Source organism: Pelophylax lessonae (assembly GCF_965119305.1).
Source record: "Pelophylax lessonae genome assembly, chromosome: 8".
NCBI classification, from domain to species: Eukaryota; Metazoa; Chordata; class Amphibia; order Anura; family Ranidae; genus Pelophylax; species Pelophylax lessonae.
In genome coordinates, this window is record NC_138775.1 from 77,390,225 (window position 1) to 77,409,379 (window position 19,155).

The 19,155-nt window shown below is 39.6% G+C and overlaps 1 protein-coding gene across 1 annotated transcript in view; it reads right to left on the reverse strand.

Annotated features, from left to right (window-relative positions):
* SYN2 (synapsin II) overlaps positions 1-19,155 on the reverse strand; it is a 462,275-nt gene that overhangs the window by 15,645 nt on the left and 427,475 nt on the right. Inside the window, exon 11 of the mRNA XM_082266531.1 lies at positions 18,428-18,488. Coding sequence (XP_082122657.1) covers positions 18,428-18,488 — 61 coding nt within the window. The remainder of the gene's footprint in view (positions 1-18,427; positions 18,489-19,155) is intronic.

Sequence of the window (19,155 nt, forward strand, 5' to 3'; positions counted from 1 at the left end):
AATCAGTTTGGCTCATTCAGGAGTTTGGCTGAAATATCATATCTAAAAGACATTTGTCTTGATGATTTAATCATTGTACATATTTGATCAAAATACAGAATAACTTTGTGGCCTGGCAAAGTATTGCACAATACAACATCCTGCCATAATGATCTAAAAACTGACATTGTCATAGGCTTGTATCGACATTGCATCATGCATCGCATTTACTAGTTCCACTGGTCTTACAACACGATGATGTCATTACATTTAATAACTTTCAGGAGATATAAAACTTTCCCAGTCCTTTTCTAGTGCCTATTTACACAACATTAAGCCTTGGTGGAAGTTTACTATCATATTACATACCTGCACTAGAGATAACAATTTGTTTGACTGAACGCTGGGTAATGGTTATTGCCCAGATGTAAAAATAGCTTACTGCTTTAAAATTACAATAAAAAGGTCAGACTCTGGTCTACACAGATAGAAAGGTTAGAGTCCATGCAAAGTGTTGAAATGCAGCCTCTGCAAAACTGAAGACATACAGTAATACCAACCTAGCATTTTACCTTGCTGAGGAATAACCATTTATAAACTCTTTTTCTTGTACAGGTTCTTGATGTATTAGAGTGATTGTAAAGTCTTGTTATTTTTTCTATTAAAATAACAAACGGTATACTTACCTGCCCTGTGTAATGGCTTTGCACAAAGCAGCCCAGATTCTCCTCTTCTCAGGTCCCTGGCTGGAGCTCCTGGCCCCTCCCTCCTGGTAAATGCCCCCACAGCAAGCAACTTGCTATGGGGGCACCCAAGCCGGCCTGCAGCTCCGTGTGTCCATTCAGACACAAAGCCATTGTTCGGCCCTGCCCCCTCTCTCTCCTGATTGGCTAACTGAGTTTAATTGCCAGCAGAGGGAGCCAATGATGCCGCTGCTGTGTTTCAGCCAATCAAGAAAGAGAGTCCCGGATGGCTGAGGCATTAGTGGACGTTGCTGGATAGAAATTGGGCTCAGGTAAGTATTAAGGGGGCTGAGGGGGACTGCTGCACACAGAAGGTTTTTTATCTTAATGTATAGAATGCATTAAGATTAGTGATCGACCGATATCGGTTTTTCGTTGCCGATACCAATATTTTGGACAATGCATATTGGTATCGGCAGATATTGGCCGATATTTTTGTACATTTAAAAAAAAAAAAATTCCCCAAACCCCCCCTCTGCACTTAAAAGCATTCAAAACGCCAAGTTTGGCTGTTTTCAATGCTGTCATTTTTTTAATCTGGTGCCAGACAGTACCCGGAAGTGATGTCATTCATGACATCACGTCCGGGTTTTTGCATGGAGACCCGATCAGAGCCGAATGCGGCTTTAATAGGGTCTTCGGCGGCCGTGCAGGCTGGTTGCCCGGGTCTCCCTCCCCTCCCGCTCCTTGTAATGACAGCCGAGCGGCTTCTCAGCCTCATCGGTTGTCATTACAAGACAGCCGACTGTCGGCTATGGACGCCGGTACCGGGGTGATGCCTTTAGCTGCAGGCATCACTCCGGTACATGCACTTTCCTGAAATATCGGCAATATCGGAAACCTCCTGGGCCAATTCCGATGTATCGGGAAAAGCGCATATCGGCCATAGATTTGCCGATAATCGGTCAATCCCTAATTAAGATAAAAAACATTCTGACTTTAAACCCCCTTTAAAGGATAAGCGTTTACACTAAGGCCTCATTCACACATCCTAAATTGGCCATGGTGCGGAAAGTATACTAGCTGTGGCTGGTATCCCCAGGTGCTCTGATAAGGTCAGTCGCTCAGCCTGTACAACTGAATGACAGGCTGAAAGGAGCCAGCGCTGTCTGCAACTATAAGCATGTATGCTCATATATCTGCAAATCCAGCAGCTACCTGCAATTAGGGACAAATGTTCAGGCCTGGATATAATCCAGTGTTGAACATCTGTTTTTAACTATAGGTAACTGCTGGATGTGTGGATATATATATATATATATATATATATATACTTACAGCCCTGGACAGTCCCGGGGGTCTTTCTTTTATTGAAATGTACAGGCTAATCGGCCACCACTGATCAGAACACCTGGGATCCTAGTAGCAGGTATGCTATACCTACCGCACCATGGCCAATTTAGGATGTATGAATGAAACTTTACAAATCTTGTCCTTGTATGTCTCTGATTCTACAATTTCTGTGAGACTGATGCGCAACACACGCATTCTTCTCCAAAGCTTACAAAATCTATGATCTCTTTTGAACGAATTTACATTACAGCACATATACTCAGGAAAAAACAGAAAATTGTGGTGAGGAGGCTGTGTGGTTCCCAGAGGGCCACTGAGCGAAGACCTTCAAGGGAAGGGCAGGTAGACCGCAAGCTCTAAATCCTATGGGAATGTGTTCCTACAGTGTATTAGTGTGCATTCTCACAGGATTTCAAGCCTTCATTTATCCCAGAGGCAGTTATAAAGCACAGTTAAGGCACCAGCGTCTCCAGTAAGAGGGCAGAAGCTGGGTCATTGATAAGTATATTTTGTTTTCAAAAAGCTTTATTTTTATGGCTTTCATTGTGTTTTTCTTTTATTAAGGGGCAGGAGGCTATCAGAAAAGATTTATTTGTGTTTCCACTTTAAAGTAGAATGTAAGAGGGTTTGTGAAAACTTTGAAATGGCCTTTGGGATGACCTGGAAACTCATCTACATGGGTAATAAATTCATTTCCCCTTATAGAGTTTTATTTAGCTGTCATTTGATAACTTAATCACTTGTGGCATATGATTCAAACAATAGGAAAATTATTTTAATATTTTGACCCAAGCTGACATTGTTGCCGTTAACATACTGTATTGTATATTTAGTGCAGGATTGTGAAATTCATTAGTAAGTTGGTCAGCAGATTTGTAAAATGTCCTATATATGAAGTCCTTCTGCTTCCTTAGTTTAGAACATTGTGGCTGATATCAAATGTCTGCATGTGGTCTGAGCAAGCTGCTGCTGATTCTGCTGTTTGAGAAACTACTGTAGTTTCACTTACACCGGTAAAATCCAGAAAGAACGGCATTGCTCAGAGTGATTAGGAAGATGAAAAAACCTGGGCCTACCAAACTATGGATTACGCAGCGCTTTAAAAAAAAAAAAAAACTGTCAAAAATCTTGGTAAATTTAAATTGAGATTGTGATGATAAAATGCAAAAGCATTGGTTACTTTTGGTAAAAATGTTAGAAAGATATAGGGACACAGGCAGCTAACATTATATGCAAATGTTGACTTTGCCTGTAAAAGGAGAGCTCCCCTCTGTCCCTGATTTAGAGCAAAGCCCCTCTGTCCCTCTTTCATCCTCATTTGTCCCTCATTTTGGTCTGATCTTTATAGTTGTATATAAAATGCACTTTTTAGCTTTCAAAAAGTATTTCCCACTGCTAAACCTTTTATCCAAATTCTAAATTTCTGCATTTGTAAACTTCCAAAACCAGTAAAAAGGAACAGTAGCGGTAAAAAAGCACTTGTGGGTTTACCCAATTATTTTTTTTTTTGTATAATTATTCTTGGGTCTTCCAGCCATACATACCCCACTTGCCATCTTTTAATTCCAAGGACCATGTTCTATGAGCCGTGACATATATGTAGATTTTATTTTGTATGTCTTTGCTGATTGTAAAATATTTTTACTTTATATACAATAAAAGTTATATTTTTTGACAATATTGTTTGTCTTTTTGGGTGCACGGTCGCCTACACAGTCCCAACTCCATTGGTGGTAGTTTTCTGTCTAACACATTGGGGACGATGGCCACCGGTACATAGGTACTAAGTGATGGGCTACTATACAATATAATTATACTTTAACCACTTGCCGATCACCTACCGCAGATATACTGCAAGCAGGCTGGCTCGGCTGCACGAACCAACGTATGGGTACTTCGGTACGCAGGAGCACTCCTTGGGGCGGGGGCGCACGGCCGGAGGTGCGTGCCTTTCCCCCTACTAGGCAGCGGGGTGCCGATCCACTGGGTCGGTGCCCGCTTGCCGCCGAGCACCTGGGATTGCTCCCCGCTGAGAGAGAACGACGGTCTGCTGTTGTAAACACAGCAGACCATTGTTCTCTCTGAAATGATCACAGAGCACCTGTGATCCTCCTATAATGGGATTACAGGTCTCTGTGGCCATTTCACAAGTCCCTCCCCCATACAGTTAGAAAACACTCCCCTAGGCTCACATTTAACCCTTTGATCGCCCCTGGGTTAACCCCTTCCCTGTCATTATTACAGTAACAGTGCATATTTTTAGCACTGATTACTGTAGTAATGTCACTGGTCCCCCCAAAAGTGTCAAAAATGTCAGTTAGGGGTCTGAACTGTCTACTGCAATGTCGCAGTCCCGCTAAAAATCGCAGATTGCCACCATTACTAGTAAAAAAAAAAAACGAATTAAAAATAAAAATGACATAAATCTTTCCCCTACTTTGTAGATGCGATAACTTTTGCGCAAACCAATCAAAATATGCTTATTGGGATGTTTTTTACTAAAAATACATAGCAGAATAAAATGGGGCCTAAAATGAGGGAAAAAATTAGACTTTTAAATTTTTTTTCGGGAATGTTATATAGCAGAAAGTGAAAAATGCATATATTTTTTTTCCAAAATTGTTGCTATTTTTTTGTATATAGCGCAATAAATAAAAATTGCAGAGGTGATCAAATACCACTAAAAGGAAGCTCTATTTGTGGGAAAAAAGGTCATCAATTTTATTTAGGTACAGCATTGCATGACCGCGCAATTGTCCATTAAAGTAACGCAGTGCTGAATCGCAAAAAACTGCCTGGTCATTAAGGGGGCAAATCCTTCTGGTCCAGAGGTGGTTAAGTGGGTGTGGTGGGGGTGTGTCCTATGCCTGCATATTTTTACTAATAAATGTCCTCCTTTCAATCTCAAAAGTTGGGAGTTATGTGTACAAGGCCTACTTGGTCCTCCCCTTTACAACCTTCAAAGTCTTCCTATTGTCCATCCCTTTAAACTGAAAAATGGAAAGCTAGCAATCTAAAAGCCTTTTTCAAAAGCGTATTGAAGCTCAACTCCAGGATTTAGAAACAAAATCTAGCACAACCCCTACCCTCCCTGCACTGCAAGGGTTAAATGCATGATATGTTTAGGGGTGCTATAATAAAGGAGAAATACTTACTATTCTCTGTACTCCAGCAGGGTCCCTCCACAATACAACTGTTTCCCCCGCTCTAAGCCTCTGTGAATGCTCACCCCTTCAATGTACAATGCAGGGTTAATAACCCTGCATTCTATGCGATGACACTGAGGGTCTGCCCACAGACTGGAACTTCGAAGAGAAGAGGACAGCGCCAAAGTCGGATGGAATGGAGATAATCGCAAGTAATAATGCCTGTTCCGCTCTACCCCCCAGAAACAATGAGTATTTACCTGCTGAAGTGAGAGGATGGCCACTGCAAGGGCAGATTTAATTCCTGGAGCTGGGCTTCAAACCAGCATACTTAAAATCACAGGGATTGTCCTTTTTATATTCTTTGTGATGATTGATTACTATGCTATATAAAACATTTGAGTGAGAAGCTGTCTATCCGATCTGTTAAAGCAGGGGTGAGCGAGTTTATGCTTTTTCAGCTGCATCGAATTATAATCCAAAAGAAAAGTTTGGAAAACTGCGGGGCCAAAATGAACTCATCCATGTTTTCATCATATGCCCTGTTTGAATTGTTCAGGTTTGTGACAGCCCTACCTTAAAATCAATACTTTCCTGAGCCCCCTCTAGATCTAGCGTTGTCAACAAATGCCTTCACTGACCGTAACTTAGTTAGCCAATGAGGACTATGAGGTAGCAGGGACGAACAACAGCTCCATGTCTGAATGGATGCACGGAACTGTGGCTCGGCTCTGGCGCCCCCATAGCCAGCTGCTTGCTATGGTGGCACTCAACAGGAGGGAGGGGCCAGGAGCTTCAGCCAGGGACTCGCGAAGAGGAGGATCTGGGCTGCTCTGTGCAAAACCACTGAACAGAGCAGGTAAGTATGATATGTTTTTTATTTTGGTTTAAAAAAAAAACAAGACTTTACCATAACTTTAAAGTAATTCTCGTTAAGATATTTTTTAGTTTGGATAGAGTGGGTAAGAGTTAGTAGAGTTTACTTGCTGTGTTCTTATCTGGGAGACATCCTTTCACTTCCTCCCCCAGAGATATTGCAGAAAGCAAAATCTACCCAAAGTGGGGGCAATCCTTCCTCTAAGAATGGTCACTGAAGCAGGCCTCTCCATTGGGAGATGTGCCATTCTGTGTCAGTGACAACTGTAAGATTTCCCCTCACAGACAGTGGCCACCTACACACATAGTGAGGGTAGATTTTTCAAACTCTTCCTCACTCTTTTCAAAAGTAGAAGAAAGTTTTGACGAGACTTTTATTTTAATTACTAAGCCTGTTCATTCAAGGGTAGAATGCATGCACACTCATCAAAAACAATTAAAACACATTCTGAGTGTTGTATTCCCATTTATCTAAACTGTATATATTTCTTTAAGGAGGAAAAACTGAAAAGTTCTATCTCCACATCATAATTTCTTTTGGCCTATAGGCTCATTTTCTCTAGCAAAGATAATTAGAACCTGTAGTCTATAAAAATATGACTATAGATTCATCAGAACGGGTCATTTACTGAATAACTCACCTATTAGAGCTAAATTATTTAGGGTGTCCCAAAAGTCTCCATACATAGGAAAAATGAACAAACTCATTGTATTTTGTGTGTGTATATATATATATATATATATATATATATATATATATATATATATATATATATATATATATATATATATATATATATATATATATAAATACATATATACAAAGTGAGTACACCCCTCACATTTTTGTAAATATTTTATTATATCTTTTCATGTAACAACACTGAAGAAATGACACTTTGCTACAATGTAAAGTAGTGAGTGTACAGCTTGTATAACAGTGTAAATTTGCCGTCTCCTGAAAATAACTCAACACACAGCCATTAATGTCTAAACCGTTGGCAACAAAAGTGAGTGCACTCCTAAATTAAATTGTTCAAAATGGGCCAAGTTAGCCATTTTCCCTCCCCAGTGTCATGTGACTCATTAGTGTTACAAGGTCTCAGGTGTGAATGGGGAGCAGGTGTGTTAAATTTGGTGTTTTTGCTCTCACTCTAACATACTGGTCACTGAAAGTTCAACATGGCACCTCATTGCAAAGAACTCTTTGTGGATCTGAAAAAAAGAGTTGTTGCTCTGCATAAAGATGGCCTAGGCTATAACCAGATGAGGAGTGCAAAGACAAGTGTGTCTTGCCTACAGTCAAGCATGGTGGTGGGAGTGTCATGGTCTGGGGCTGCATGAGTGCTGCTGGCACTGGGGAGCTACAGTTAATTGAGGGAACCATGAATGGCAACATGTACTGCACAGAAGCAGAGCATGATACCCTCTCTTCGGAGACTGGGCCGCAGGGCACTATTCCAAAATGATAATGACCCCAAACACACCTCCAAGACGTACACTGCCTTGCTAAAGATGCTGCTAAAGATGCTGAGGGTAAAGGTGATGGACTGGCCAAGCATGTCTCCAGACCTAAACCATATTGAGCATCTGTGGGGTGTCTTCAAATGGAAGGTGGAGGAACACAAGGTCTCTAACATCCACCAGCCCTGTGATGTCGCTATGGAGGAGTTTAAGAGGACTCCAGTGGCAACCTGTGAAGCTTTGGTGAACTCCATGCCCAAGAGGGTTAAGGCAGTGCTGGAAAATACTGGTGGCCACACAAAATATTGACACTTTGGGCCCAATTTGGACATTTTGACTTAGAGGTGTACTCACTTTTGTTTCCAATGGTTTAGACATTAATGGCTGTGTGTTGAGTTATTTTGAGGGGACAGCCAATGTACACTGTTATACAAGCTGTACACTCACTACTTTACATTGCAGCAAAGTGTCATTTCTTCAGTGTTGTCACATGAAGAGATCTAATAAAATATTTACAGAAATGTGAGGGGTGTACTCACTTTTGTGAGATACTGTATATATATATTTATCTATTTAAACATGTTACAGGATAACATAATGCTGTCTCTCTTAAAAGAAGATTCATTATGGTACCAGCATATGGCGATAGTTGGATCAACAGTTTCCACGTTTGTGGATTGGTCGCTGCCTTGTGGAATGGCTTGCAAGATTCCCTAATCTTTCCCCACTTTTACTTGTGGGGCCACTCAAAATCCTTGATATACAAGGAAAAGAATAAAAACAAAGATCATTTAAATGAACTTATTTGAAATGCAATTACTTGCATAACAGGTATCTTGCAATGTGTTTGCCACAGGTGTGGGGGACAAGACTTCATGCGTGTGTAGAAATATATATATATATATATATATATATATATATATATATATATATATATATATATATTTAGCAATAATTTTGTAATTAATATTTTGTAAATAAAGGTACATTTAGCTACAATTTCCTATTTTCCCAATGTATGGCATCTTTTGGGATACCCTGTATATACTGGTCTAGTTTCTGGTGATGTATTTATTACTTATTCGCTCTTTTTTAGATTTTATTTTAGATCTGATTAGATAATATGAGAAAATATTTTCCTATTTAAGCAATCAAGTTCAAATTTTAGAACTCCACACTATGCAGTTCATCTATCTTTAAAAAGAGTGGATTAGCTATGGCCCGCTGAAGTTCTCCTAATGTTCTACTAATCATCATAAAGTCTGAAATGCTGTCAAAAACTAAAAGATAACAGTCATTTAAGCAGTAAGTCTTCATCGCTACAAATAACAATCATATTACAGTTATTAAGTGCACCTTGTTTGCCTCCCCAACTAATGCCTGAGGAAGGAGGTGGATCCTCTGAATTGACGTTGCGGCCCGCCCTCTCCACAGCCTCAGTTGTCTCCTGCCGGCTTCCGTGGAGGAACCGGCAGTGTCTTGTGAAGCTGCATCCGGCTCACGGCTGTGCGCCGCTGATGTCCCCAGGAGAGGAGTTTTGAGATCCTCCTCGGCATCTCTGGGTCATCCGTCCTCCACCCCTGGACCCCGAGGGTACACCTGTTGCTGGATGCATGCGATCCATACTACCCCTCAGTACTACACGTTTGGGGACCCACGTCTCTGAATACCTGATTGTTGATGCTGGCCTTCTTTTATGTAAGTGTTTTAAAATAAATTTGCATTTATCTTTACACACCTCTGACCTGGCGCCCTCGTTTTTTTCTTATTCCCCAACTAATAACATTATGCTAAAACCTCTATGTTCGATAGAGACGAACACCCTTTTGCAGATGTTTTGGGGAGGGCAGAATTGGCGGGGGTTATCGGTATGGGATTCAGGTTCACGTACACAAATGCACAGAGATGTATAGTAACTAAGTAGAACTACTTCACTACTGTACTTAAGTACCGAAAGGCGGTATCTGTACTTTCCTAGAGTAGAATTTTTTTTATCCTACTTCCACTTTTACTTCACTACATTTTTTCAATGATTTCAATACTTCTACTCCCGATATTTTTTTTTTGAGCTGCATAGTTACTCGTTACTATTAAAAAAATGACCACTGCCAGAACAGTAGATGGCAGGTTTCATGAAGCTCAAAACATGTGTATTATCAGCGCATACGAAAATAAAAGCTACTGTATGTATAAATAAAAGCTGCATTTGAAATAATAAAAAAACAATATGATGTTCAAACTTTTGACTTCTTTCTTTAATAACTACATAACACAGTACTTGTACTTTTACTTTCAGTACTTGAGTAGCAATTTTTTTTTCAAAACTACTGGTACTTTTACTTTCACTTTACTTCACTTTTTAACGCATACTGTTAGACAGGTTAATTTGGCTGGTTGCTGGCTGGTTGGTAAGTAGTGACTGGAAATCCCTTTGTTTGTGATCTGCGTTTGCCCTTCCAGTGCTCCATACTATCAAGACCAGTTATAGGTGGGGGAGGTGGCCACTTTTTGCAATATCGTATAACGTTTATATTGGTCAGGCAATGCACTGACACCTTTGCTGCCATTGTGCAATGTGCTGGGTGTTCAGTGTGACCCTGCGCCTTTAAGGAGGGGTGGGCTCCCTCCAGTCACCTGTCCTCCATCTATCTCATCAGAATGCATGTGCTTCCATTGTGGAGACTCTTTAAAGGTAGAGTTAGGGACTGCAGATATCAGGGTGCCTTGGCGCGGCCTGCAGCTTATGCATGTATTTGCAAATGTGTGCAACTAAACCCCTGTTTTTAACGCATACTGTTAGACAGGTTAATTTGGCTGGTTGCAGGCTGGTTGGTAAGTAGTGACTGGAAATCCCTTCGTTTGTGATCTACTTTTACTTTCAGTACTTGAGTAGCAAAATTAAAAAAAAAACTACTTGCAATACTTAAGTACAAAAAATGTTGAATACTTTAGTACTTCTACTCAAGTCACTTTTTGATCGAGCACTTCCACCTCTACTCAAGTCACTTTTTGATTGAGCACTTGTACTTTTACTCAAGTATGGGTTTCGAGTACTTTATACAACTCTGCAAATGCATTTGGTCAGTGTTTATTTTGTCCAACCCCATGGGTGGTGAGGAATACAATTGCCAATGATCATTGTACATACCAAAGAATCTATTTATCATTTTTAAAACCGAAATTCAAGTTTATCTATCAGACATTATTTCGGCAGATTAAGAAGAATAAATATTCTTTACGATCATGTTGGTTAAACTTACCACAGTTTATCACAGTTTTCACAAAATTCAGTTTCAGATCTTATCTTATTTTACCGGAAGCATCATTCATTTTAAAGCAGATATCACATGCACAGTCAGTAAATTGTGGCATCAATTTAGCTATGTCACATACGCCATCTAGGTAGAGATAAAGAAAGTTTATGTTTATCTCAAGGTGAACCTGTGGCTAGAATATGAGCATTGAAAGCGGTAAATGAGGTTTTAACTAAGCCCTCACTTACCTATACAATTGCAGACACTGTGAAGCAATTCATAGCAGAAGCACTGACATCCTTGCCAAGCCAGTTCAGCTCAAACTGCACCCCTCTCCCAGCAGTGATTTTGCAGCCTTCCAGCCTTTACATCCTAAGTGTATACACAGACCAGGAGCTCTGGGAAGGACAGCAGGGTGAGCTGAGCTGCTGAGAGATAAACTTTGACAACTTCAGAGCTTCTGCTATGAACTTTGAGGATGAATTGTTCCATGGAGCCTGCAGGTACAGAGGTCAGTAAGAGCTTGTTTTAAAGCTCATTCTTGCTTAATAAAAATATGAGAGTACTTGAATGTTTATAGTCTGGTCACAGGTTCACTTTAGGGCACTGGTGTGGCATTGGCTAAGGCAGCGAGATTAGAGGGGACAATGATAATCCTCAGAATTGGCAAACTATGGTAAGATTTTTCTAATTGTGCCTCCCTCTTCTGCCCACCTCAAGATATCTGTGGCTACATTTAGTAAGACAACTGTAGGAGAAAATAAGTGAAGGCAATGTTTCAGAAAATTTGAAGACATCTTTCATTGCTCTTGTCTGGTGAGCTAAGCAGTTGAGAAATAGTTCTGCATATAACCAGACTGTATTTTACTTCCAATTTCACATTCTAACATCAGCTTGTAATAAAATAACCACGATACAGGGAATAGAGCTTGTTTAAAAGAATAGCATCAATGATGTGTGCCTAGGGCAGCATGATGTTTAAATACAATCTCAGAGACTCCCTTACCATATATCATCTATTATGTTTTAAAGGCAAGAAAAAAGTTTGCTGCCATTGTTCATCACCTTCTGAAAATAATTCCTTGTTGTCTCAGGTGCTGGACTTAACCATGCATTTAGATCAGGAGTTCCTACTCCACTTCTTGCTGTATGTTTACTCTTGGTCAATGATTTAGAATGTATTTGAACCCGCTACAATCAGGAAAGTAGATTTTTTTTTTAATTCTTTATATTTGCTTTAATTTATAAAATGGGATTTTTAGTGTAGTAGTGTAATAAAAACAAACAACCTGTGTGTTAACTCCTTCAGAACAAACAGAATGGGAGCCTCTGCTGCTAAGCCTCTTGGGTTTTACCAGTGATGGAAGCCGCATCTAAAGCCTACACCTGCAGTTGCATCTGTGGGTTAAACCTAGTGTAAGGGGTCAAGTCAATCACACAAATGATATTGTACTGTATAAGCACAATTTTTTTTCTAGAAAAAATAATAATAAAAACACTCTGAAAAGCTTATCAAAAAGAAAATCTAAAAGTATAACAAAAATAATTTAATAAAATCTCAACTAAAGTGAGAACAACTTCATGGGCTGTACTCCTGTCAGCTAAAATCCGTGAGTAAGCTTTAAGAAGAAAACCCATAATCCTCTTGAGCAAATCACCACAGGTGATAGCGAGAAAAAACACGCACTGAAAACTATGCTATTTCCCCTGTCTAGTGGTTAATGCTGAAACAACTGCAGAATGTCTCCAAAGCTCTCGGCACATTCACATAAGAGGTAGTAGCAAATGAAGACAAAACCCTTCATTGTCTGCTTTAATGAATTGGTAAAGCAGTACTGCTTACTGCTTAACCACTTGCCGACTGCTCACAGTATATTTACTGCGGTAGTCGGCCCCGGCCAGGCAGAGTGACGTAGGTCTACGTCGCTCGCCTGTCACTCCTTCTAGAGCCAATAGCGGGCGAGCGCGTGCCCGCCGAGGCGCGCGCCTGCCTCGGCTCGTTCACGGAGGAGTGCGGGAGTGTGACTGGCGGACCCGATGTCCGCCAGTCACACTACGATCGCCGGTACAGCGGGAGAAAGACAGAGCGGCTTATGTAAACAAGCCGCCTGTCAGTTCTCCCTGTGTAAAAATGAAGATCAGACGGTTCTACTATGTAGAACGGTTGATCTTTGTTTTTACACCAATAGCAATGTCCCACTACAGTTAGAAGCACGCCCCTAGGACACACTTAACCCCTCCCTGTCCAATACAGTTAACCCCTTCCCTGCCAGTGTCATTTTTGCAGTAACAGTGCATATATATGCAAAATGCCCATGCAAAAGTGTCAAAAATGTCAGTCAAGGGTCCGATCTGTCCGCCGCAATGTCGCAGTACCACAAAAAAAATCGCAGATCGCCGCCATTACTCGTTAAAAAAAAAACACCAAAAATGACAAAAATCTTTCCCTTTGTTAGTAAACGCGATAACTTTTGCGCAAACCAATCAAAATAAGCTTTTTGCGATTTTTTTTTACCAAACATAGGTAGCGTAAAACAAATTGGCCGAAAATGTTAAAAAATTTTGATTTTTACATTTTTTTGGGGGGGAATTTCATATAAAAAAAGTGAAAAATATTGTTATTTTTGCAAAAATTATGCTGTTTTTTTGTTTATAGCGCGTGATCAAAAAATCGCACAGGTGATCAAATACCACCAAAAGAAAGCTCTGTTTGTGGGAAAAAAAGGACGTGAAATTTGTTTAGGTACAGTGTCGCACGACCGCGCAATTGTCCGTTAAAATCACGCAGTAAAAAATCGCAAAAAACCCCCTGGTCCTTTAGCAGGAAAATCCTCCGGTGGTAAAGTGGTTAATAGCTGTATATATGTACAGCACATTGATACCCATGGAATTAGTGTTTACCATAGCAGAAAATTTACTTGATGATCTTACTTAAAGTGTAATTCCACTTTTGTTGAGTAAAAAAAAAAAAAAAAACAATCACCTCTGGATGATCCCTGCCAATTGCAAGGATTTTAACAAATAATGTAGCAGACTCCTACCTTTTTTTTGCTGTGAAGAAATAGCTGTTTGTTTCACGTCTTTTGCAAACTGATTCTGAATGGGAGGATCTAGTTCATTATAATCTCCTGATCTCCTGGTGCACTCTCAATGTTCTGATGAGATAAGCTGCAGTGTTGGCATCCTTCTAAAAATATTGAACCCTTGGCAAGTATCTCATCGAAACCAAATTGCCTTTGCTTCTTACAGCTGTGTGATTAGCTGCATCAGCTGGCAAGCCTTTGAAACAAGTAAGTCCACCAATCATAAAGTAGTATGGTGGGATACGTTCTGTCACTTGCATCATTTAAATGTTTGGTATGAAACAAATTTCACCTAATCCAAGTGACAGTTTAACTACAATCAAGGGAAAACATTTCATTGCAAGTTATAAGGGCAACATTTCGTTTTTTTTCTTTACTGTGCAAGACATGTGAATGCACATTTTTTAAAATAGAAAACTATGCCCATAGTTAACTGAGGAATTGGGTATACCAACAGTCCAGAAACTATACACTGAAGGCAGATAATTATTTCCTTTATTGCACATTAAGCTGTACAAGATATTTCACATTAATCACTGCAGTCAAACATTCATCATGTACTCTGTGTCATACAACTGGCTTTATACAAAAAAAACAAAACCTAACAAACGGAAACATAAAACATTTTTTACTAAAACAAAAGTACATGAATCTACATTTTAAGACGACTGGCCTGCTTCCCACAACACTGCACTGAAACATGCTTACATGCCAGAAATATAATCTCAAATGTTACCAGTGGCAGTCCATAGATTTATATAAGTTATAAAATAACACTCTCTGGTAAAGGGAACTAGCTTTCCCCACCTTGGCTTATTTTGACTGCCACATTGTATACATTGAACAATAATGGGCTGGCGGTGGAACTCGCACACAACAAGCATGCACAGATTGGAGCATAAGATGAAAAACTGGCACTATTTAATGGCAATAGCAAGGTTTCACTTCACTGGGAAAAAAAAAAAACCTGATACAGCTGTTAAAATGTAAATTTGCCAAAAACAACTCAGTTTACAGAAAACACTAGTAGGTTCCATCACTTGTGTGGACCTACATCAAAGAGATAACCCCATGTCATGCTCTCCCTGCTAGTGTCTCTGCAGCAGTACCATAAAATCCTCAGGCTAGAGCTACGTGGATGATAGAAGAGAAGCCATCTAAAGCTAAACAGATACAGTAGAACAAATAGCTCCCTCTGCAGCAAGCTACACCTATGCAAGAAGCATGTAGCATAGATCAATTTCACACAATTGGAGCATTGTTTGTTGTTATGAGATTAATGGCTACTACATTTTTTGTAATTTACAGTGTAGGTAATGTATTGTTCTATCTGTTCAATTGATCGTTGCTCATATCAAATAATTTTTCGAGATCTTAGCAGCGGTATTCAGTTCTTAAAATTGTTCCAGAAGCTCTTGCTTGAAGGGTCAGGATAGTACCTTCATTAAGCACTGGGCAGGATAATAATTATGGCTATGAAGCGGAGAGAGTAAGTACATCCAAGGGGTGAGTTCCTTGCTGTGGTCCTCTACAATTATAATATGCAACAATTATTCTCACCAGCACCCACACATAACCGAGCAATCAGATTTGGTATAACTAACACTTTAACCACAGTGATGGAATCTACAATCACTATTTAATTGGCAATTCAGGCACAATAAAAAGTACGTGAGATGATCTTTGTTGTACAGTGAACCCAAACAATTGTATTCCTCAAAGCCCGTTTCAGTATCTTCTCCCTGATTTTCAAGATATGGGAGGTGAAAGAATGTGTTTCGAGGAGAAGTGTCATGAATTCTACCACTGGACAGTGATATCAGCCCTTAGATGATGTTGTTCTAAAGATGCAGGCCTTTTGCTGGGGCAACAGAATGAAAGCAAGCATAAATGACATTCAACAAGTCTTCACGATACGGACAGTGAAATGAATGTGGCTGTCACCCACAATCAGTATAGCACAAATGTTCAACTTCAGAAATATTGAACATAAAATATATATATATATAAATAGAGACCATAAGAAAGGTATGCCTTTAAAAGTATTCTAGAGTCCTAATGTAGCAAGTCCAACAAAACTGCACAAACAATAGTGCCAAAAATCACCATAGCCAGCACCCGTACTAAACCATTCTGTTTGCTGCCCTTCGCATTTGTTCTTTTCTGTACAAAAAGGTGCAAGATGAGACATGCATGTCCTGGTACCATCTCCTGCCCATTCTGCATGTTGAGACTTTGGCTTTGGTATAAACATACAGTAGTACGGGCTTAAGCAAATAAGGATAAGGCTATTTACTGTGTAACTTTTTATACCATTACCTATATATGAGTAGTATGTTTTTAGAAGAATGTGGAAGAACAGGAGCAAGAGGCAGGAGATAGCACAATATGACATATCTTATGTAGAACCTCTATAATTCCCATGGGCTACATGACTGAATATAGCCAATGGCCAAACACTTATGTACACATGACCATTCCACTTACCTACATGGCCCAAAGTATGCAAACACCCTTCCAAATTATTGAGTTCATGTTTTCCAGTAGTAGGGTACTACCACAGGATAAAAAGAGAGTTTAAACAACATTGCAACATTTTAGCAACAGTTTGGGGGAACGTCCTTTTATTTTTCAGCATGCCTGTGCCTCTGTGTGTAAAGCCAGATTAATAAAGACATGATTCGATGAGTTTGGTGTGGAGAAGCTTGAGTGGTCTACATACAGCCCTGACCTCAGCCTTATTAAGCACCATTGGATCAACTGGAACGCCAATGCAAGCCATGTCTTTTAATTCAAAACCATTAACTGACCTTACAAATACTCCTTTGGCTTATGGGACACAAATGCAACAGACTCTAAAAAGTTGTAGAAAGCCTTCCCGGAAGAGTAGGGACTTTTATAGCAACAAAGGGCGGGGGGACTCTACACTAATGCCCATGTTTTGGAATGGGAAGTCCAACATGTTCATACAGATGTGATAGTCAGGGGTCTACATACCTTTGGCCATATATTGTAATTGGCTGCCAACATGCAAGTATAAACTTTTACTGTCCTTCCTACCATAGATGACATTTGATGGACCACAACCAGAAAACATTTCTGCCAATACTCAACTGTTATTATGGCTGGGTAACTGAACCCCATTTAGCCAAGTGACCATTAAAAGCATTTAACCAGCGACCACATTGAGCAGTTGACCAAACAATGGCATCAGTTGACAAATTATTTTGCACTTAGCACACACCTTACACTAGTAATTGAATGTAACAATATAATTCTACATTCTACTTAGCAAACAAAAAAACTAATAACATGCAGTAAGGTGTTTCTGTTGTCTCGGACAACTGAGAAATATCCATTCTGACAGCGTGAAACTCTGCACACTGGAATTAAGAATGAGGTGTGGTAAGATATACAGTATATATGTAAAAATATCAGCAGTTACCCAACTCATTCCAGCCCACAATCAATTTTAGGAGGTCTCTACAGTGGTAGTTGCCCCCCCCCCCATTCTTTATATGAACCTATACTTTGCTGACCATTTCATAAGATACTATAGTCTTTGGATCAACACAAGACTAAAAGGCAGTAGCAGCTGTACCCATAAATTCTAAGAGCAGCATGATTGCCTATTGCCTCTTTGGGTAGTGCTAAGCTAAAAAACTATGTGAGTCACATCACACATTATGGCTATTGAGAGATACATGTAAGAGAAGTCAACATATATAATCTGAACTTCTCAGTCATATTTACATTTCAGTCTGACGACAAATAAAAGTAATGTGAGGAACTCACAATCTCTTAGCTATAGGAATGTTCAATCACTTGCTTGGTACTCTTACAAAGCCAAACAAGCCAGGACAAAAAAAAAATAATGGACAACAAAGAAACATTTTACACTTGTTCACAAATATTGCACTAGTGGCCTATCCGTGCGAATCACACTTACACAAGATTGCTCAAAAAAAAAAAATACACACACCTGCATGAGATTGTTGTTTTATGAAGTCACAGAACAGACGGTACTAAAGTCCATGTTTACAATGTCTACTCATGCCTACAAGTACAATGATGGAAAGTTCTATAAAATTAAAAAAGTCCCAGAATCAAAGGATTCCGATAAGCCTGTATTTATAATGAATAGGGCTTCCTAACCATGTCATGCAAATGGTCGTGTTCAGATCACGTATTCTCATACGCACACACACCCAAACTATGAAACTGGAGTCAGGTATTATTTCCCACAAAACATTAAAAAAAGTCATAATAAACAGTCAGGTTGGACTTGAAAGAGGCACAATTCTGTGTATACTATTAACATCAGCTTGGAATCACAAGGTTAATGGAGATAGAGAAGTTAGCATCACAGGAGCAAACAGAAGGAAGAGACGGACTAGACAGAAAGAGGGGACACTGCATAGAAAAACACAGTCCAGGTCAGCACTGAAACATGGCAAGAACTGCACAAAATTTAGGATTATTTTTTTTTTTTTGTTTGGCTAGACTCTCTTCAACAACCCCTCACACAGCCTGGGCTTGCTTTGGTCCTACTGCAACGCCATTACAGTCGAGAATGTACTGCAAACAACCTTGAGGTGGAGGTCGTTGGGCTGGAATCTTGCTCTGTTCAGATTCTTTCATCATTCCGCCCTGCAAGATAGAAATGAGAAACAACTATTAGATTTCGAGTTTTCTTACTCTCAGTTATTTATGCATTTACACTGATCTTCTGTCAGAATGAATATTTAGCCTTGAAACAACCAGGGCTTCTTTTTTTTTATTTTAGTTTTAAGAATGTTTGTTCGATTTCCTAATGTTATTGGGGTCAAATCGAAGTTAATTTTCCACAGCAATGACGACAGAAATTCAAAGGGGCAGAATGGAAATTTTTTTTAGTTAAGGAATACATTTCTAACAGTGAATATGGTTTTCATTCTGGAAAGTTAATTCACTCCAAAATCGATTGTTAAAAGCAAACTCTTTTTGAAGTACTTTCAAACTCAATCTTTTAAATCGTCAACTGTACTGATGAAAATTTTAGTAATGTTTGTTTGAAAATCTACTAGTGTATGACCAGCATTAGACTCCTGGCTCTAATAAAGGAATGGAGTGAGGGAAGCTGAGAACCAGTAGGCAGGGGGTTGTTCTTTCAAGTGAACTTGTCTTTACCACTAATAAGCTATGTAACAGAGTTTCTCTAACGGTTACCTAGGTTGTACTATGGTGTCGCTGAATTCTTCTTCTGAAAATACCGGTTTCCTGCCTGTCATGTTGATTCACTGACTTTAGCACTTTCTAAGGCATTGTCTTGGAACAA